A 22007-nucleotide genomic window follows, 5' to 3' on the forward strand; every position below is an offset into this window, starting at 1 on the left:
CTTCGTGCTCATGTTCTTCTCCAGTTCTGGTAGCTGTTTCTTCTCTTTGCCACCCAACATTGATTTACCTTCTCTCTGTGCAGCTGGTCACTGGCCTCCTCCCTCACTGCCCAGCTGCATAAGCCTTGTGTTCTGCTTTGGTTTCAGTGCCCAGCAGAGGAGCACTCAGCTGAACAAGAAAAGAGCTGTTCCAAACCAGGTACACATGCATGCCCACATTTCTTTGGGATGTGTTTCTTGGGGTGGGAAAAGGATGGGGAAAGCTGCCTTAGGTGCCAAGGGGGAGGTGCACCAATTTTGGTTGTAAATGGTTTCCTCAAACCCTCACTGTTTCACACACCTCTCTCAGGAGCTGCTGGATAATTATGATTCCTCATCCATTTGATCCCAAGTTCTACATATGTTTTGACATTATTCAAAACCTTTTCAAGTGGCTGAATCTAAATCTGACAGTCTTGTCACAGCTGCTGTCTCTTGGCCTTGGAAGGCATGTTCTCTGTGATATCCAAATCAGCTGCCCCAAGGATAAAGAAAAAGGGTCTGGCAACCTTATACTAGTGTTCCAGCCCCGCCTTTGGGAAATGGAAGGAAAGCATTTCCCTGGGAAATCAGACCTAAGAGTAGAGTCTTGGTGTTTTCTAGGAAAAAACACTGCCTTCAAATAGCCTTTGCTGGGGTCCCATCTCTCATAGGAGAGGCCAGGGGGCCTGCTATTTATTTAGCTTGCATGACTGAAGACCCAGATTGGAAAAATGTAACCTTTGCATGTATTTTATGCTTGCTTTAGGTAATACATATGTTGTTGCTTTTTTGTTTGGAAAGATTACAATGAATTAAACATTAACACTATGAATATAATTAATAGCATGTAATTTTTTTTTCTTTTGCTGTTTTTCTGCTCTTCTTTTTCTACCATTTGTTGTGCTTCCTGCCCTTTCTCTATTACCTTGCTCCCTCTTTCTGCTTTTCCTTTATTTACCCTACAACCTAACTTTGTGATCCTAAAGGGTGAGATCCTGGTAAGTACCTACATAGTGTGTTAGTAAATACTAGACAGATCTAGTGATGGAGACCTGTTCCCAAAATACAATCCTGTAAAAGAAACTGGCTTTTCCCTGATTTGGGCTTGAGTACACTTAGTACATTGAAGGTGAGAACCAGGCTTCTCCCAGGCCAGGGGCATCTTCATCCAGCAGATTTATGGAGCCTTTAGTAGATGTCCTCAGCCATGTGATAGAGAGTATGAGATGTGTAAAGATGAATCTGACTTGACTCTTTCCTCAAGGGGCTTAGAGTCTGGTAGGAGAAAGGAAGTGAATTAGGTGAGTCTGAAAAAAAAAAAAAACTATCTAGGACTGTAAATGCAAGGTTATGTTTGCAACCTGAGCCCACATGCCTTATATCCCGACAGTTTGACTGGCGTAGTGTCTTGGCTTTCTTTGGGACAGTGTGTTCCATATTCTTTAGAAAAGCCAACTCCGTCAGGAGGCTCATCTTCCTAGAGTAGGGGTCAGCAACGTATGGCTCTTTCTGCAGGAGCCATAAAGTCAATTTTTTTTCAGGCACTGTTACAGGAGTGCCCACTGTGAGCACTGTAGGGCTCTCACGAAATTACATTTTAAAAAATGTGGCGTTTATGGCTCTCACGGCCAAAAAGGTTGCCGACCCCTGTCCTAGAGGGTCATTGCCTCCAAGCACCTTCCAAGAGCAATTCTTGGAGCCCTTCCAAAAGCTTTTTCTCCCTAACTCCCTGCAGGGGCCTGGTCCCTCTTCCCTTTTGTATTATTATGAGAGGAAAAAAGCAGCAAGAGAGTATAACAGAATCAGCTCTCTAGGGGGATTTCCTATTGCTAATGTACATAGTATTCAGTTTGTTCCATTTTGGTAACTTGGGTGCTCCTATGTCTTCGGCTTTCCCTCCCCCTTCAGTAGGGTGACAGCGTAATTTTGACTCGCTGTGCTATTTGGCAGGAGTCCCACAGACCTTCCTGCTAAGTGTACTCAGTTCTGAAAACCCAAGATACCAGTTTCTTTCTTAATGATGCTCTGGAGACAGTGTTACATCTTCCCAGTGGAGAGACTAACAAGTGTGTGTGGAAACAAGGTTGAGAAGTCTTCTTTGACTGAGAAAGAAAATGGAAACAGCTGAAATGTAATCCTGAAAGGTGGGGCAGGACAGGAAAAACCACTCTCCTTAAGGACTCTGAACTTGGTTTGCCTGCTTTATTCCACCAGCCCCTTGTCCTTTCATACCCATCTCCCCTTAAGGAGCAAGAAGTTAGGCCCTTGTTGCAATGGGGTGGTCCCCTCCCCTATTTAAAGCAATAGCTCCTTTTTCCTTATACTATAGAGATTTTAAATAATTTCCATTTTCCTGTCAATTCAAATAGGCTCCCTTCCACTCTCCAAGGAGGTGGGGAGGAGCCAGGAATACTTCTCACCTCTGGTTCCAGAGCACCTTGACTTTTCTTGAACAAGGTCTCCATCACTGCTTTGGGAGGCTTAGGATGTGCAAGTGTTGCCTTGTGGTGATGGGAAGCTGCTGAGCCCTGACAGTTATACTAAGATTGATATGAGCTGGGCCAGGAAGACAAAATCAGCATTCAGGAAGAGTGTTCCAAGATTTAGGCCCCCTTCCTTGATTCCCTGTCCCTACCAATTGATCAGCTTTCCCCTAAAGGGACCAATTTGCAGGTAAGGCTTCAGTACATCAAAATTTCCTCCTTTTCTGCCAAGTCTGGTTCCTTTGTTATGCATCATGTGACCATTCTGACCCTTATTGTCATACTTCTCTTCCTGAATTAAATTTCCTAGGAACAGGAAGCAGAGACATGGCTTTGAGGGCCCATGGCAACTCTCCTTAGTCCATGAGCTGCACAGCAGATTCTTTTTAGCCTTGGGTCTTTGGGTTGAATAAGCTATAGCCTTAGACTGACTTTCCAGAGGATCCTCTCATACCTATCTCCTCTGTACCTAGACCCTGGGACACTTAACAGCTGCATTCTGGTTTTGCTGCTATTCCTGTCGTATTTCCAGCTTCCTGCTTCCCCCTGTCAAGATCAGATTATCTACAGAATATTCATATACAAATTTGGCTTTAAAATGAACTGGGCTAAAGAGCTACTCTGTGCCCTCAAATTCTATTCCTAGACTCAAAAAAGATTATTCACTCAGTTCTTGATTGGCCTTTTGCCATCTGCTTAGTCAGGGCTCCTCACTTCTCTCCACCAGGTGCACTATAAGAGTTAAGACCTTCTAAATGTAACAGCCTGCAGTCACCCATAGCTTGTACAGCCAAGTGATTTTTGTCTCTAACTCAGTGTTGTCTCCTACATGGGCAGCTGCCTGGATAGCTTAAAAATTATTTGGATGGAATGGGTTGGGATAGGAAGGTCTGGTCTATGATTGGTCAGAGGGAGTCTATCTGACTGTGGTCTTGACCGGCATTCTCCAGTCCTGTGGCACATTTGCTATGTGAATAAAAACATGGTGTTCCAGCCGGCTGCCTAGATATTTAGATTTGGGGTTAAATGACCAGGCCTGCAATATTTGGTTATTTCCACCAGAGCAGAGTATCAAACTATTCTGAGCCCTAGGCCTTTCTGGTTTTACCAAGGGCACCATTTCTTGTGTATCCTTGGCTCCCAGGCAACCACATTTCTCACCAGGACTACACACCTTGAAGACATTGAGTCCATCCCAGCCTGGATATTGAGAAATGTGCCATTTGCTGTCCCGTTGACTCCTGTGTATTACTAACCTGTGTCTTGAGACTAGTGGCCACAGGGCACTTATGTGGGGTGACTGTGGTACTCCTCTCACTTCTCATATATGTTCCTGAAGCCCAAGGATATGAGTCCATAAATGTATTGCAATTTCTTATTTGGGAGGCATAACTGCCCATCTGAAAATTTCCAAATTATTCTTCCACATAAATGGCATAGACAGAAATCAGACAGCAGGTTCAAAGGTCTCTCACTGCTTGTTGACCATTGGGAGGGGAATAGAGGTAGGTGTGGTTGATGCCTTATTGACTAGGCTCCTGGCTGGGCTTGGTTTGCCTCTTCACTTGCTTGCCGTTCCCTCATCTCCAGAGGATGAAAGGAATATAATTCAGAGGTTTTACTGTCTCTGGGCTGGGATCCTTTGCTGTGTCTTTAAAGAAGCTGGCCCTGCTTCACCCAGGCCTTTGCAGGAAGTCTTATCAATGTGTTAATGGTTTCCTGCCTTACTTCTGTCTGGCAGTGCCTGGGAAAGGAAGAAGTTAGCACCTGCTTCCACAGGACTTGTGAAGTCTAACCTCACTCCAGTAGGAGTGGGTCACCAAAGCCTTATTCGAAGCCCAGTAGGGCCCATAAGAAATGAGGGCAGCCACTCTGCTGGCTTCTGCACTTGAAATAAAATGCTGGCAAAGGCATCAAATGAATTTGTCCTAAAGCACTTCATATCTCTGAAACACTAAGCACTGCCACAGCAGGGGGAGGTCTGAGTGCCATCTTTTTATTTAGACTCACTTCCCCCAGGTCACCCAACAAAGCAAGGATTCTGGCACCTGACTGGGAGTCTTGGCTCCTTTAGGGGCCCTTCTGGCATAGCTCCCAAAGCTTTGTTTCCCCTTGGCTTTTTTCTCTACAATGGTGGCTTCTACCACTTGAACCCTAGGCTAGGATCCCAAGGAAGTCACCAAAGCAGTTGGCTGTATGATCTGTTGATAGGCTCCTTGGTCCAGGGAGAGAAAAAGAATGCATGTATCTCTCAGTTACCCCAGGGGCCAGGCTGCTGAATGGTTGGAGGGGTATAGGAAGAACGCCAGGCTAGGCAGTTTATCTCCTTCTGAAATCATGTCTATTGGTTTGTTAAATCCTAGTGAAAGCCATTTTTCCAGATTGGGGAAATGGTTGATGAACTTGGCCTAGGAGTTGGTTTTCTGGCCAAGAAAGGAAAGATACCTGTATAAAGTCCCTGATGCCAGCCTGAGATCTCTCCTGTTTTCTCTGGCTCTTGGTACCTGCGGCTCTGCCCCATAAGTGCCTTGGCAGGCTCAGTGCTTTCTCGAGCCCTGCTATCCTCCTTGCTTGGTGACAACCTACACTTGACAGTTCAGTTTTTCACAGCCTCCTGATCCAATGAGTCCCATTCTAGTGTCTGTTTGCTTCATGTTTGCCCCACCCTTTTATCCCAGCTTGGAATGTTATGGGGCTTTTTTTCCCTAGGCCCTAGACTCCCATGCATGCCTTCTGTCTCCTTGTCTCCTCCCTCCTTACCTCCCAGGGGGTTCAGCCTAGCACCTGGGTCTGCCTCCTCATTGCAGCCTCCATCGAGGCTGACTCGGCTGCCAGGTGAGTGCCACATGCAGGCACAGCGACAGTGTCAGGGTGGGGGATGGGGAGGGCTTTCAATGTTAGAGGGGCAGCCAGAGGCCCATGCTGCACTTTTAAAAGAAACTGCTACTGTATTATATCGCTGTAAACTTACCTGACAGGGAAGCTTGGTGGCTGGCAGTTTTTATATAATCCATTTGACAGGACTCTATCTTAGATTTGAAATGAATTTTGCTAGTTGTCCTGGAACAATGAGTGTTGAACTGAATAGTTTCAATTCATTGTTCCATCTTAAATGTCTTATACTACCTCCTAAGACAAGATTTCCTAGTGGAGAGTTCCATTATGCTGTGTACTTCACCAAGTGGTTTCTCCAGGCTTGCCCAGGGGTCCTACGAGATTGGCCATGCACAGGAGTATGGCCCATTAATCAGATTGAATTGGATTTCTCCCCTTTTGGCTGTCCTGGAACAGGTTAAGCCATGGGCTACATCAACAGTCCTTTCTTTCCACCTACTAGATGGGTAACTGTTTGGCTTTAGTAAACAGTGACATAACATCCTAAAATCCTGGAACAGGCCATTCCCCTTCTATTCCTTTTTTAGATTGGATTAGGAGGTTGGTTAGGACAAGAGAAGTCTGAATTTCTGAGAAGACTCTAGGATTCTGAGGTTTGGATCCAGCCTTTTGGAAGGAGCTAGATTACTTCTCTGCTGGGAATTTACCAATCATTTAGGAAACCCGCTCTGTCTGGATTTGGCCTCTCTGACTTCTTGGTATGTTCTGATAGGGAAAAGTGACCTAGTCATATCCCTTCATCAAGGCCCAGATTTCATATTGATTCATGTTTTCTCCTCCAGGTGATTCGAAGGGGCTGGTTGACCATCAACAATATCAGCCTGATGAAAGGTGGTTCCAAGGAGTATTGGTTTGTGCTCACTGCAGAGTCCTTGTCATGGTACAAGGATGAAGAGGTGAGTGTCAAGGAAATCTGAGTGCTTGATCATTGTTCCAAAGTGCACTGGTAAGCTGATTAAAAGGAAACAGACTGGGCTGCCCACTATGATTTGTCATCCAAATCCTTTGGGCAAGCAGATAACATGTAAATCATAAATATCAAGGGGAAGTGTGGCTCCAACCTATTGTCAGAGATGATAGAGATGTTGAAGATTCTAGGGGTCCGGCGATGCAGAATGAACAGCACATCTGAGTTTTAGTGACAGGGGCCAAAATGCATCTGGTAAGTAGGAAGCCAACCTGACAAGGACCACAGTCTGGACACTTTGGCCTACAGGTGACCTGCTAGTTGGAAACTACTGTAACAGCATCCTCTCAGACACCAGCCATCATGTGGGCTCCTATAGATGTTAACACTAATGTACTAATATTTATCCATCCCTTTCCTTAGGCTCTCTTTTCCTTCCCAGGGAAGGTAGAGTGAACTCATTAGTGAGCATATGTGGAATGAAGACTTGGGAGCCTCAGGTTGGGTAGGATTTATAAAGGAAATTCAGGGTCTTCAGAAACCTTTGTTATTACTATAGACTTGTGGATGTCCTTGGTCTTATGACTTCCCGTTCCTCCCCCCCCCCCCCCCCCAGGGATTAGTGTTATTTCTGCTCAAAACCTTTACTAACTGCTCCAAGGAAGCAAAGAAAATAAGCATTTATGTACCACCCCCTATATTCCCTGCATTATGTTAATTAAGTGTTTGAGAGGTCCAAAGGAATAAAATGAGATAGTGCTTATTTTCTCATTTGATCCTTACAACAATCCTGTGAGGTAGGTACTGTTATTATCCCCATTTTACAGTAGAGAAAACTAAGGCAAATAGGTAAAGTGACCTGCCCAGTGTCATGTAGCTAGTGTCTGAGGCTGAATTTGAAATGAGGTCTTGCTGACACTCCAAGCCTAGCACTCTATCCACTGGGCCACCAGCTACCTTGGGGATATGTTTAAACTTTGTATACATGTTATCCTCTCTGTAGAAGGCAGGTTCCTTGAAGGTAGGACCAATTTTGTTTTCATCTCTACTACAATAGATCAGAGTTTATTGACCTGAAGTGAGTGTTTGCTTCCTCTCCTTGTGACCCTGAGCACTTTAGGTTATACTAGAAGAGTACTAGAGAATTCACTCCTACTTTTTCTTGGAACCAAGCCTAGAAATGGTTCATAGCCACATAAGGAGAAGCAGCTGCGGTGGAATGAGTGGGAAACCTTGAGTTTGCAGTTAGTAGGCCTAGCTTGGGTCCCCAGCTCTTCATTACTGTCTCTAGGGCAAATTAATTAACTTCTGAATCTGTTTTCACCTATCGGATTCCAAGGTATCAGACTGTATAACCTCTAAGGGCTCTCTCATTTTAATTCGTGATCTCCTATCTTGGCTTTACTAGGTAAAAGAGCAGAAAGATGGGAGCACACATCAGAGCCAAACCATCCAGAGAGCTTTGGATTTCTTAAATAAGGAAACTGATAGATTTCCTTCCCCATCAGTAAATAAAGAGACCTAGAAAAGCTTCTCAGGCCCCCTTTAGTCCTTTAAAAATGCCTGTACACAGGTGGCAGCGGGGTGGCTCAGTGAATAGAGAGCCAGACCTAGAAACAGGAAGACCTAGGTTCAAATCTGGCCTAAGACACTTCCTAGCTTTGTGACCCTGGACAACCTTAACCCCCATTGCCTAGCCCTTACCACTCTTCTGCCTTGGAACCAATAAATAGTATTGATTCTAAGATGGAAGTTAAAGGTTTAAAATTTTTTTCCCTATACAACTTGTTTGGTAGCAGTACAAATCCAGATCTAACCTTGATTCTCTCAGCAAGATCTCTCCTTGTTTCATTTGTGCCAAAGTAATTTCTTCCACCATCTCTGAGGGGCCCCAGGGACCAAGCCCTTCTCTTTTTCTCTATTCCATTCTCACAGCAAGTTTAGACTTCTGGTTGTGAATAGTGTAGATCTTCACATTCCTCAGTGTCTTTAATTGTGATCCCAAATGCTTTTTAGGATCGAGGTCTACTGCGTTCCTTTAAAATATAAGGTAGCCCTAACTGGTCTCTTGTAAAAGGGAAATTTTCTGAGGATAGTGATTTTGAAGAAAGCAGTTCTGTGCAGGGATCTTTGCAAATGTGTGCGTTAGATGTGGGGCCTGGCCCAACTCTCCATTTGAATAAAGAAAGGCTGACCACCAGCTGCCTACTCCCAATTTCCCTGTGGTGCTGCTTGGCCTAAGCCACACCAAGCTTGCTTCCTTTGTCTACACTGAGAGACAGAGTCCTTTCAACCCTACTTTCACCTTGTAGTGAAAATACCCCTCCATCCCCCAGTTTGTGCCTTTTGTTGAGTTTTGGAGGCTTAGGGGGCATGGGACCCGTTTTGGTATCTCAGAGGGCCCTTTATGAGCCAGGAAAGTGTTGTGTATTGAGGTACCTCTTCCCTAAAGGAAATTCTTTTCAGCTTAAATTGAGGAGAAAGCTACAGAACCTTATGTTATATGTCCATCTATCTATTTAGTGGCCTGAAACAGCCCCTGTTCAAACACAATTATAAAGAGGGCTATACTTGTCTCATGAATGGTAGGTTGTATCTGCAGTGAGGCCAAGTAGAGGCTTCTGAGGGAGATGAATACAGGGCCAAGGCTGACCCAATAGAGGGAGGGTGCAGTTTCCTGATTGGCCAGACATAGAGATATCTTCAAATAGATCCTCTTTCCATTCTCCTTTGCCCATGCCTCCCCCACAGCCCCTTTGAATTGATTTTAGAGCAAAACAGGTAGCAAGGGAGCATTCTCCCTTAGACCAAATAATAATGCAGAGGAAGGGCTTAGCCAAACAGCAGTTTGCTTCCTCTCAGATGCCTGCTCCCTCCATCTTTTCCAAACTACAGATTCCTCAGGGAGACAGTACAGCTTTGAACCACTCCTCCTAGTGCCCTGGGAAATGCTTTTGCCTTTTTTTTTTTTTTTTTTTAATTTCCACCCCCACAGTCTAGAAACTTAAGTCTGCTTGGTGGTGCGTCAGCTCTGGAACTGAGTGCATTTTGAGGGTTTCCAAGCTTCCATCTTGGTGAGAACAGACACATCAGCAAATTCATTGGGGTTGGATGGGCTATTAGAGGAACAGTGTTATTTAATTCTCTCTGAATACTTAAACTGGCCAGTGGGGCAAGATAGGAATTTGGTAGTTGGACCTTAGATGAGGAGTTACACGATTTGAGTTCCTTTGTCCCATCTAGTAAATCAAATTCCAGTTACACTAAGATGAGAGCTAGGGAGCGGCGTTCCCCAGCTCGCTCTTCAAACCTTGTCTGTCCTCCTCCAGCAGTTTCCTGTTGGCATGGTTCTCAGTGGGAGTGCTGTCGAGCCCCTTTGCTGTTGAGTAATGAGAACCAGCAGGCACTGTGAATAAGGCTCTGTGTTCTACAGACACAAAGCCAACAGGAATCCTAGAGGTGAGGAGGGGGAAATAAAACATTGTTTCTCAAAAAATAAAAAGTCTGCTCTGCTAACAAGTAGAACCTTTTTCCTAATGTGCATCTGTTATACATGGCAGTCCTTCCAGTGCCTTCTCACCCCCATCCCTCAGAACCAGTTATAAACCTTTGTGGGGAGAAGAAAAAGAATGAACAAAGAACAGTTGAGATACATTTATTTTGGTAACTTTATTTAAAAAAAAAAAAAAAGGAAAATACAAATATTTCTTAAAAAATTTTAAATGATACCATCTTGCCTATGCAGCAGCCTTTAAGGATTTTTCCCACTTGAACTGTCCCCCGAGTCCTCTTTCCCTTTCATAAAGCCCATTTTATCCCCTAAACTTTTCCCTTTAATCTCCATCATTTCAATTCAACAAACATTTATTAGCTAAATACTTTGTATATGGGATATAGGAAGGAAGTTTCAGATCTTAAAGGACTTACCTGAAGATGATATTGCCTTGGCCTCCACCTTGCTGTGGGCAGCGGTCCTGGCTCCCCAGTAGATGCTTTTCCAAGCCCAGCCTAACCAATGTGCAGACTACTGTACACCTTTGCAATCTCCTGGACAGGTAGTCTGAACACTGGGCTGGTGGGGCTGGAATTTGAGGGTATTCTTCTACCCCTCCCCTTTGAAGCCATTCCTTTTGAGAAGGGATGTATTCCTAAAGCTTATTTTACAAGGAGAGGAAACTGCCGTTCCCTCAAAGAATCTGCTTTGTCTCTTCTGACGTGGCAAGTCTTCAGCAGGACCCAGTCTGGAGAAAGTTGTGGTTTTTCAGGAAATCCTAAGGCAAGCGGGTGGGGGTGGGGGTGGTAGAGGGAGGGTTTAGGTTCATGGCCTCTGTACAAAGGAGAACGTCACTTTTGGGACACGGGGTGGGGGTGGAGGGTGAATGTGTGCCTGTAGCATCTGGAGGTATTTTCTGGGTGGAACAGAGTTATAAACAATTCCAGATGTTGCATTTCACTGAGGCTGCTCTAGCCCATGACTCAGGAGGGCGGCCCCTCCAAAAGCAGCAGACTTGTGCTCATCCAAACCAAGTGCAGGGCTTTTTGCTGCTTTGGGGGCAGGCGGGTGGGGCCCAATAGCAACAGTAGGGGAGCAGAGGGGGTCTGTACTGTCCTGAATCTGCCTCGAAGTGAAAGACAGGGCAGAGCCCTTCTGATAGCATGAGAACCCTATCAGGTCTTCTAAGACCCAGCTTTAGTCTTGCTCATTCATCCATCTTCCTTATGCCAGAAAACCTGAGCTGGAAAATGAATGGTACAGGACTGGGTGGGCCAGCTCATTGTTGCCCTCCAGCTCTCTTTATCCATCAGTGTTCTAATTGGCACGACTAAAACTTTGGCCCATCAAAAGGCTACATTTCTTTTTCCGCCTCAGTCTCTTTTGTGTTCCTTTTCCCTACCATTCTCAAAGGTTGGTTTGGGAGGCACACATGACCCAACGCATACTGCCCTCTGGCTTTCTTCTTTCTTGCCCATATCTGTCCATAGGAGCTCTAACAAATCCAGAATTTGCTTAAGTGTGGATCTGGAGGCTAGAAACTTGTCCTCCACTTTTCTGTTACTGGTGCAACAAACAAATAGGCTGGGTCTTCTATATGGTTGGTGCTTTGAGGGATACAGGGATAGCAGGGTAAAACTGCTGTGCTCCAGGAATTCAGGCCCCAGAGAATCTTTTGCTTCTGAGCTGACTTGTTTGTGGTCCAAAAACTGCCAGGCTGCTAATTAAATCAGAGTCCCCTGTGTTTGCTTCAGGAGCCAGAGAAGCTGGCAATTAGCCAATGAGCTCTTTCTTATTAAGCACTTATGACAGGCACCGTGATAGGAGGTGGGGATAAAAAAGGGCCCTTATGGAGCTTAGATGAGCTAGGTCATGGGCTCAGAAGGTTTGACATATAGTAAGGGTTGGAGGGTGGGGTGGCAAGAGGGCGCCAATTAGACAAGTCAAGTAAACTGATGAAAACAGCAGCATATTCTTCAGATATAAATGTGTGGCCCTGCTAGATGGAATTATTTATTTATTTTTTGCCTTCTCTGTGTTTTAGGAAAAAGAAAAGAAGTACATGCTACCTTTGGATAACCTCAAAATTCGAGATGTGGAAAAGGGCTTCATGTCCAATAAGCATGTCTTTGCTATCTTCAACACAGAGCAGAGGTGATGAGGGGATCTCTAGCACCTATTTGAGTGACTCCAGGCCAAAGCGTGGCCTAGACACCAGGCCTGCAAAGGGAACTAATCTGACTATGTTCACCTGGGCTAGGGCAGACCTCTGCATTGTGCTATGGATGGATGGCCTTCTGAGGCTCTCAGATTTTCTAGCCTATTTCAGGCCTCTGAAATTTAAAACTTTGGTTTCCAAAATTTCATTTTGATTATCTCTTATAATTAGGTACAATGTGATCTTTGTGTCTTAACCTCCAGCCTCCAAACAGATGCTAATTTTTCAATTATAAATTTAAATTGTTTAATTATTACCATTTTACAAGTCATAAAATACACGATTCAGAACAAAATTTTAAAAATATTTTTTCATACCTTGATAATAATTGAAAACTATCGAACATTATGTTTCCTTTCAAGGAACTGAATATTTCTTGGCTTGTTCAGAACTTGAGATATCTGAGACATCTCCTACCCTACCCCAAATTTCCTAGGTGTAAAAACAGTTGAGTACTGAGCTATAGAGAATAAGTGGGAACCTCATTTGCCTTTTTAAGTTCCCTGTGCTCTCTCATTTTCCTTCCTCAAACTGGCAAAAAAGTCCGGTGTTAGTTAATATACTGACCTTCATGGAAGCCCCAGGATGATATTTTTTTCCATCAGAGGTTTTATGGTTACTTTATTCATTTGCTCTAGTTTGGTTCCATCATCAAGGCCTTTACCAGGCTTCTAGCAGTCTAACGATTATTCCATCATAAATACAAGCTGCCCTTTTTTTTTTAATGCTCTATTTTATTTTAACTCACAGTGACAAGAATAGACATAGAGAGAGAGACAGCATATTAGAAAATAGGAATAAATGACTGCACAAGTGGCTAACCTCACTTACCGTTCATTGACTCCACCTATACAAGAGGCATGTGTCTAGTTTTACATAGTTTCCATAGCATCATTTTCCATCTCCTATTGACCTTTATCTACTATGTATAGGATGTAAATGTGTCAGTGTTATATGGTGAGATACCAGGGCCAATTATTGATTTCTAGTAGGGCACAGTTCTGAGGACCCCTGTACCATTATCACTTGCCACCATTGCTAGTCCTTTGCCAGTCCTGCCAGTTGCCAAAGAGTGAGGTTGAAGGATAAGACTGAGAGGACCTCAGCAAACCTCTTGTTTATACCGTTCTTCTTACAGGAATGTCTATAAGGACCTACGACAAATTGAGCTAGCCTGTGACTCACAGGAGGATGTAGATAGTTGGAAGGCCTCTTTCCTCCGAGCTGGGGTCTATCCTGAGAAAGACCAGGTTGGTACTCATCTGGGTATCCTGGGGACATTGGAATGGAACTTTGGAATGGTCCAGGCCCAAGGCACTGGCACTGCCAGTTGAGCAAAGCATATTCACCAGGTAGTGTTAATGCTAGAAGCAAAGCAGAAGGACAGGTCCTACAGAATTAGTTCTCTTGTGCTTAATTTGAGTTCCTCTCATTTGGGAGTACAGATTGGGTAGATTTGACTGAGAAGCACTCATAACTCTCTTTTGACCCTGAACCAGGCTGAGAATGAGGATGGGGCCCAGGAAAACACCTTCTCCATGGACCCTCAACTGGAACGCCAGGTGGAAACCATCCGAAACCTTGTTGACTCCTATGTGGGGATTATCAATAAGTCTATCCGTGACCTCATGCCAAAGACAATCATGCATCTCATGATCAACAATGTGCGTATTCCAGGGGCCCAGCACTCAAATTGAGTGGAGTGACTCAAAATTGGGTAGCTGACTCAGAGGGAGAGATTTTCATGTGGTTAGGTCCCCTACAATATCTCTAGGGGCTAGGAAATATGGGATATGAATAGTTATCCAGGAGCTTTATATTTTTCATAGGTCACCCTTGAGATGTTGGTCCATGCCCTCAAGAGGGAAAGGATGAAGTCTGATAGGAAGGCTCTGGGGAACTGGGCTCAAGTTCATCATGAAGGGCTTCATTTGGGTTCCTTTGAAGCCAATCACATCTCCATATTATATCCTGTGTATACCAGAGGAAGAACCTCCTGGATTGTCTATCAGTAGAGAAGGGACTCAACCCTCTTACCCTCTCCAACTTGATCTTTGGGCTTTTCCCTTATACCACAGACCAAGGCCTTCATCCACTCAGAGCTCCTGGCCTATCTCTACTCTTCTGCGGACCAGAGTAGCCTAATGGAAGAATCTGCGGACCAGGCACAACGTCGAGAAGACATGCTGCGCATGTACCATGCCCTGAAGGAGGCACTCAACATCATTGGAGACATCAGCACCAGCACTGTGTCCACCCCTGTGCCCCCACCCGTGGATGACACATGGCTCCAGAGTTCCAGCAGTAGGCACAGGTCTGGCCAGGCATCTGCAAATCTGCCTATAGGGGTAGGGGTTGGGGGCAAGTGGACCTGGAGCGAAGATGACAAGTATAGCTTTAGGGGAGCCCTCATGCCTCTTTTTAATTTAATTTCTGCTTGGTCCCAGAGGTAAAAGTAAGACCAGTGGGTAGAAATAGGGGCAGAGGATTGATTTCATATAAGAGGGTATATTATATCATATCATATTCTTATCAGACTTGTTTCAGAAAGCAACTTTTCCTATGACTAGAGGTATTCCAGCAGAGGCTGGATGACTACTTGTGGGGAGGTTGTAAAAGGCTAGACTAGCTGACACATGTGTTCCCTTCCAAATCTTATGATTCTAGTGAGAACCCGGTAACTTATGAAATCTGAGGACGGAGGTGTCTTATAAGAGACCTGGCCCTAAGGGACTATAGAGTGGACAGCCATTCCCCAACAACTTAGCAGCCTTTCAGCCACATGTGCTGAGGTGTAATTGGCAGGTGGATACAGCTCTTGTTCTGTCCTTCCAGTGAGGCCAAATTGGGTCCTCATCTTAGTTCACTCTACTGCTACCTGCCTGGCACTCGGCCTTTCTACAGCTCTTGGTCCCAGCCTCTGCTCTGTCTTCTCTTGCAGTCCCACACCTCAGCATCGACCTCCTGCCAGCGTGCCGCCTCCTGGGAGGCCCCCTGCAGTCAGGGGGCCTACACCAGGGCCACCTCTGATCCCTGTGCCTGTAGGGGTTGCTGCCTCCTTTGTGGCTCCCCCTATCCCTTCTCGTCCTGGACCTCAGAATGTCTTCACTAACAACGATCCCTTTTCAGCCCCACCTCAGATCCCATCTCGGCCAGCACGCATTCCCCCTGGTATCCCTCCTGGTGTGCCCAGGTAAGATTCATCCTAAACCTCTGCCTGTTCCTTTTCCCTTTGCTCCCTGCTGAGAGCAGCACTGGAATATGTCAGCAGCTGTGCTGCCTTTAGTAATTTCTTGAGTTAGAGAGACCTTTAGTCACATAGCACTTAAGTAGGAGAAAACACTAGCAATATTCAACTCCATCTCAGCAGAACCCAGCCTGCCTCTGCTCCCAGCCCCTCAGGACCCACTTCATACAAACACATCTCTTTGCTCTTAGTGGAGAACTTATCCATGGGAGCCAACATTCTTTTCCTAATAGGTTAGTTGCTGTTCCTCAAAGAAGAAACTCATCCAATTCTCAGGGTCAGGGTTTGTCCATAAAAAGAATGCTCTAGAGCAGTGATGGGCAAACTTTTTAAAGAGGGGGCCAAAGGAAAGGAAATGCTCCTCTTGTCAGTCTATTTCTAAGGCAACTCTTTCGAAGTTTCATTGTATTGTATCCTACTCACTGTATTCGTCAGATTAGGAATAATGTCATGGAAGCCAGATAGAACATTTCAGGGGGCCACATCTGGCCCGCGAGCCATAGTTTGCCCATCACTGCTCTAGGGATTCTGGGCCTTCTCCATTGGCTTGACTTCCATTGAAATTTGGGTTCTGACACGTTGGGGGTGGGAGGTTGAAGGGGAAACTGGAGAACCTTAGCTAGGCCAGCAGTCCTGTAGCCCATGCTACTCTCTCCCTTCCTAGCTCACCTTCCCCATCCTTACTGGGTTCTCTTCCATGTTTCTATTTTCTTTACAGCAGAAGACCCCCTGCCGCACCGAACCGGCCAACCATTATCCGCCCGGCCGAACCATCATTGCTAGATTAACCCTGGGCTCTAGAAAAAACTTATGTACTCAGTGGGGTGTGGCAACCAGACCATCAGGGTACCATTGTGGGTGGGGTTTCTATACACTGTTGGCTCTGAGGAACACCCAAGGTTGTAGAAAGCAAATGTGGCTCTGGGCTCTGAGGCCTCCTTCCCTTCCCCTTTTTCTCCCTTATTCCCTGACAGCCAGGCCTGAGGCCATGTTTGCCAGGCAGGGATCAACTGAACTTGTAATCAGTGGGCCTGGTGGTACATCTACCCTCCTTGCCCATCCTGACACAGATGCAGGCAGCACCCAGGGACGTGTTGACAGGGCCAGGGGCACGACTCTGCAGACTCCCAAGGCACTTGCACTTAGCCCTGAACTGAGCAGTCCTGGGGAGTCTAGAGTGCAACTGGGTTCTTGCACTTTGTGAATGAGGTCTGGGACTCAGTTAGGTCAAGGGGGAAGGGCTCATCAGCCCAGCCCATCAGCCCCAGGCACTATGTAGAAATAATATACATATCAGGGAGGGAGGACTGATCAGTCTTGGGCTTCGGGCACAGCAAGAGCTTGTGTTTCTGTGTCTGTGGCCCTGTGAGTGACTTGTGATTAAACCAAATGTAAACGGACTCAAAGTTAAAGGATATACAGGTGGGACCAGGGCTTCTCTTCCCCAGGTCATCTTGTTTGGGGAGAAAGTCCTGCTGACCCAGGGCAGAGGTCAGGATGGAGATCTCACCGTAGGTCTCCTGCTCATCATCCCAAGGGCTCAGAGTGACAAGTGAATCAGGGCATGGATTGGGGAAAAGCAGCAAACACCAGGGCCTGGCTTGGGATTATCAGATGTACCTAGTCAGAAAGTAGCTAGCCCAGTATGAAGAGGGGAAGTAGGGTTATGGTGGGCAGTCTTGGTGGTCTTCCTGACTTCTCTACTGCTGAGGACTGCTCTTTTACACTCCCAGCCACTGGTGTTATTTGCACACCTCCAGCTGTACATACTCTTTCTGGAAGTCAGGTTTAACTAAAATCCCAAGCCCAAACACTGCTGCATTGGAGCCTCTATATTAAGCTTCCAGAGATGTATCTCTTAATCCTTAATCCCACCAAAATCCCAGAGCTGCCTTAAGCCCCTGCTGTGGGGATGGGGACCCATTGGGGTGCAAGAAGAGTCTTCACCCCACCCACCCCCAACCCCAGGCCAGGGAGCACTTGGATCAGGGGACCATATCTAAGGACTGCCCAGGGCTCAGAGCCGCTGTTGGCCTGACTGGCAGACCATCTGTCAAACTTAGCATCTCTCTAGGACCCTTTGTGATGAATGGGCTCCAGCTCTGGTCATGCTGGCACCTCTATGTGGGACTTGTTCCTTCACTCAATTTGACCAGTGTAAGTGCCTCTGCTCTGTACCCTATTAATAAACTAAAATAAAGGGAAGAAGCTACTGGTGGCTGGTGTCTGTCTTCTCCTGTCTTTGCTTGGGAGTGAAAGGGATGGGAGTCTTGTCTCTTGGAGGTTCCCCTGCTGTTCTGCCCTGCTCTGATCAGCCCTATCTGCTACCCCTGCTCTTCGTGAGCTCTAGTCTCAAGTTCTTTGGTGGTACTACTGGGAGCATCAGAAGTAGCTGCCCTACCCATCTGTAGGTGCCTGCTGTTAACAGCTGTAAAAGGGAATTCTTTGTTCTCTTTGAGTTTACACTTGTTTAGGAGAATAAGGGATTCCCTTATATTTTAGCCAACCATTAATTTTCACCTTTATACATGCCAGGGCCAACTAGTTACCAAGTTCCGATCCCTAAAACCTCTTCTGCCATCATTTTCTCTAAGCCTTGCCCAGCCCTATTAAGTCAGTTTCTAGTCAGGTTTGTATTGATTTCTGGAGACTGAGGAAGGGGGAGGTCTTTAAATGGTACTGCAATCCCCACCCCCACCCCCAGTGTCCTAAAGAATGGGATGGCAAGATGCTTTTAGGCAGCACTGCATTCATTTGGTCTGGCCTTAGTTTGGCAATGGTTACAAAATCAGGCAAATGAAACAGGGCTGGGTGAAGTATGCCTTGGAGAGATTTGGTCCCGTTGCTACAGTTGATTTCTGTTGTCACTAAGGCCAGAGGTTCCACCGAGTATATAGTAACAACAGTAGAGGTATTCCCTGAGAAGACAACTTGAGAGAAGCAAAAAAACCAAGCTGTCACTCACACTGGAGACATTTGCTTTATTAATACCCCAAGACCTGACTCCCTGGAAGAAACACAGATGGCCCAGTTTAACGGGGACTCACTCCTACAGCTGACAGCTTCCTGGGATCAGTCACCCTCCTTCTGACCATTCTATATCCTCCACCTTAAAACTTATTGTTTCTGTTTCTCTCTTGTGCTCAGGCGACCACCTCCTTCTGCTCCTTCCCGGCCCTTCTTCTGAGTTTCGTCTGATTCAGAGGCATCCATCTCCATAGGCGCCAGCCTGCTGCCTTTGCCCAGGGCACTACACTATGAGCCTTGGGAGCTGAGGGAGCATTTTCCCATTCAGGCCAGGCCTGAGCTCCCTACAGTGGCACTATGGAGTTGGTCTTCACTCCTGATGGTCACGTTGCTCCAGGCCCAAATATGATAGTTTGGTTTCCAGACACTGGGGTTCAGGGGGCATAGGTCCTGAGTTTGATAAAACTTGTGCCTCCCAGCCTAGGCCCCAATTACCACACACTCCACGATTCCAAGAGTAATTTATTGAACCAGAGCTGGTACTTTGTTCCATGTACTCAGAAGTCACCCCCTTTCTACCCTTGGCTAACAGCTCTCCCCCCAATTGGAGAATTATCCTTATTCCCTTGGCCAGTTGGTGCCCAAGGGCTTCAATTTAGTTTGAAGATAATCTCTCAGCAGACATAGCAGGTCAAGCCCTCTGGTTGGGGATATAGCCATGCTGGTGTTGCTTTGGACTTCATTAGGCCACAAGTCAAAGCCTCTCCCTGCCTCAACCTGCAGGCAGTGCCAGGCTGGAGAACCTACCCTGTCTCCAATAAACTGACAGTCCTGGGCAAGCACGTGACAGCGTCTGAGTTTCATTAAAAGTTCTTGGCAAGGCACAGGGGGATTGCCCCCACCTGTTCCCACTTCATTTCTGGGTTTATTTCTGTTGGCACCTATTTGTCTTTGAGCAATTAGCATTTGAGGGACTGAAATAACTAGGGATGGAGGGAGAAAAGAAGGGTCATGTGGCCATTCTGGGAAGAGAACTGAAATCTAAAGAATCACACCTAGATTGGCATGAGAGGAAACCTGGCAAGATGGGAGTCTACCCCCACAATAATCAATACTTAAGGCACCTGGGGGTGGGAGGGATTGCTCCTATACTCTGGGCAGCTTTGAAACAAAAGATTTCACTCCATCTTTCCCTCTTCACTTTCTAACCGCTTTTTATCTGTGCCACTAATATGACACAGTCCCTCCAGGACAGCAAGTCCCATACTGCCCCCTCCCTCACTCCCAAACATGAAACAGCTCAGGCCTGTTTCAATGTCAACTTAGGTACAGAGTATTCTGATCATATATGGTCAGAAGCTTTATGTAGTATTCCAGTATAACATAGAACGAAAGCCTAAATATTCCTTGAGTTATAGAGTAAAGAAACAGGGATATGGTTGAAACGATGAATGTTGCCCTGGCAAATCCCATGGTTCCTGTCCCCCTTTTAGGTTTTCATCCCTTATTATGGCTTCACCAAAAACTGTTATATAAAGGATGGTAATAGAGGATATAGAGGCCCTGAAAGGTTGTATTGGATTTGATGGGAGAGAAAGCACACTCGCCCACAGGCCTCTGTGTAGGTACTGCTGGCAGAAAGGCTATGCCTCTCCTAGTTACTGTGCCTGGCCTAGAATCTTCAAGGACTGGTCTGTTTGAGAAAGATGTCTGCCCTTGAAAGTCTGTTAGAAACTGATCTTTTACTTTCAAAGCTAGAAGCTTAGGAGAGACCCCTTTTACAGTTTCAAGGTGAGAATTTATGCAGGAAAAAAAATCAGGAGACCCTCTCTATACTATAATGTTCTTGACAAAGGGGAGGAACCAGCACTCCAGGTTTCCCCTGACCCTTTCTTGGTCAGTTTTAAACTGTTTCACCCAAGGAAGTACATTTGTTCCAAAACCCAGGGCTATAAAAAAACCCAGGGCAAGAGAGACTCCCTTCCCTACCCATCCCCTCCCAAAGCTACCCTCTCCAGAGAGGGCTATGTGCGCACAGCACGCTTGTCCTGGAAGAGGCCTTTGAGGGTGCACACTTGCAGCACAGCTACTAACAGCAGTAGCCCCACATTCACAGCAGACCAGAAATTAACCCTCTCTAGGTTGCCCTCCTGCAGGTTGCGGTCTCTTGCCTCAAAGGCTCTCAAGAGAGTCAGCACCTGGATACTTCGCTCTAGCCTTGTCTTCATCATCTCAATGGACTCCTGTGGGAAAGAAGGAAAGAAGCAGGCCCCTCAGACAAACCCTGGACATAGTGGTCCCTGAAATGGAGATAGGCCCCATCCCCTTAGCCTAGAGCACAGCTCATTTTGGCTTAATGCCTTTATAAGCCTCACAGGCTGGGCAGAGCTACTGTCCTAAAGGAAAACAACAGGATGTGGCCAGGTAAGGGCCCATCTCTTAGTCCTGTTGGACCCAAATTTCTCAGTGAGATCAAAGTAGTTTTAGGCAGTGAAGACCTGTGGTGGTGCAATGGAAATCAAAAATGTCAAACTTTATATCCCACCTACTAGTTGAATGACCTTGAAGTTGCTATACCTCTTGAGTCTTATTTTTTCTCAACTAAAATATACTAATAATATTTTCACTACCCATTTCATTTTGTCAGGAGAGAAGTACTTTGTAAATTTCAGAATACTATGTAAACAAACTGTTACTAGCATTTCCCCTTCATTCCTCCCAGAGAGGTACTCTTCAGGGGCTAAAATAGGTCTGGGGAGCCAGGCCAGAGAGAAAAGATGCTGGGCTTCAGGAGGTGGGAATCCAGTTCCCACCTTGATATCTTCAATCTTAATGTCAAGCATTTCTTCAGGCTCTACTACATCAGCCCAGCCATCACCATCACTGTCCTCCTCATCTTGTAAACTGTCAAATATGAGCTCAAAGAACACTAGCTTCTCTGAAATGGTGCTGAAGGAGTTGTCGAAACACAGCTTGTAGTCTCCCAACTCTGTGGGCTCCACCCTGGAGATGAGAGAAGAGAATAAGCAGCTTCTCAAACTGGATAGGGTAACCTGCCCAATCACCCCATTCTGCCAAGGAGATACCCCTGCAGCCCTGGCAGGTAACAGTGGGTAACCTGAGGCCAGGTCAGGCTTGGCAGATGTAACTAAACCCTTCAAAAGTAGAGCAGCCACACTGGGAGATAAAGGGGGGGGGGACACTAGGAGGCAGTGGGACCAAGGGAGGATATACTCACGTGTGCACCCCATCGGACTTGCGGTACTCACTAACCAGCAGCACACCTCGAGGGCTCTCCAAGGAGAAGTCCACATCTAACCCCGCACCTCCAATGACCTGGAGGCAGAGGCAAAACAAAGGCTTCCCTTGAATGCAGGTATGGTGGTTGCCCCCAGCCCCGGGGGGGAAACCGATAGGAAAGCCAGAGAGGTCCCAGCTCCCCAGCAGCCAGGGGCCCACAGTGTTTGCGGGGTAACACCAAAATACCACCTGCGCTCCAGATCCTACGCTCAGGGAAGTCTCCGAGCTCCCTTCCCTTCTCCCGCCCCCCCCAACCCCCCAGCCTCCAGGGTTCAGGCCCCGCCCCCTCATCTAGCCCCTCCCCTTCTAGAGATGCCTTCTCTGGTCACGCCCCCTTACCCATCAGGGCCTCAAGCCATGGAAGCACCGCAAACAGACCAAGGACTCCAGCCCCGCCCACAGAGTCCCCAGTCTGACCAGGACTCCCCTCCCCCTCCCGCTTCCCTACCCTCGCCCCCACCTGGTACTCGGCCTCC

The 22007-nt window shown here is 46.4% G+C and overlaps 2 protein-coding genes across 9 annotated transcripts in view; one reads left to right on the forward strand and one right to left on the reverse strand.

The window, feature by feature from the left end:
• DNM2 (dynamin 2) overlaps positions 1-19073 on the forward strand; it is a 79215-nt gene extending 60142 nt beyond the window's left edge. For 2 of the 8 annotated variants that reach the window (XM_044669993.1, XM_044670018.1), the window contains exons 13-21: positions 148-199; positions 1008-1019; positions 6182-6295; positions 11844-11953; positions 13156-13267; positions 13517-13681; positions 14096-14331; positions 14959-15210; positions 15986-17481. In XM_044669993.1, the coding sequence (XP_044525928.1) occupies positions 148-199; positions 1008-1019; positions 6182-6295; positions 11844-11953; positions 13156-13267; positions 13517-13681; positions 14096-14331; positions 14959-15210; positions 15986-16052 (1120 nt within the window). In that variant the 3' untranslated portion in view covers positions 16053-17481. Of the gene's footprint in view, positions 1-147; positions 200-1007; positions 1020-6181; positions 6296-11843; positions 11954-13155; positions 13268-13516; positions 13682-14095; positions 14332-14958; positions 15211-15982; positions 17482-18411 lie in introns of those variants that run through there. The other 6 variants (XM_044669984.1, XM_044670011.1, XM_044670002.1 and 3 more) reach the window with 4 other exon arrangements.
• Positions 19074-19954: 881 nt separating this feature from the next.
• TMED1 (transmembrane p24 trafficking protein 1) overlaps positions 19955-22007 on the reverse strand; it is a 33198-nt gene continuing 31145 nt past the window's right edge. Inside the window, exons 2-5 of the mRNA XM_044684978.1 lie at positions 21992-22003; positions 21470-21567; positions 21045-21234; positions 19955-20474 (exon numbers count right to left, since the gene is read on the reverse strand). Of these exons, the coding sequence (XP_044540913.1) occupies positions 20256-20474; positions 21045-21234; positions 21470-21567; positions 21992-22003 (519 nt within the window). The 3' untranslated portion in view covers positions 19955-20255. The remainder of the gene's footprint in view (positions 20475-21044; positions 21235-21469; positions 21568-21991; positions 22004-22007) is intronic.

The sequence above is a fragment of the Gracilinanus agilis genome, chromosome 1 (assembly GCF_016433145.1).
Source record: "Gracilinanus agilis isolate LMUSP501 chromosome 1, AgileGrace, whole genome shotgun sequence".
Taxonomy (NCBI): domain Eukaryota; kingdom Metazoa; phylum Chordata; class Mammalia; order Didelphimorphia; family Didelphidae; genus Gracilinanus; species Gracilinanus agilis.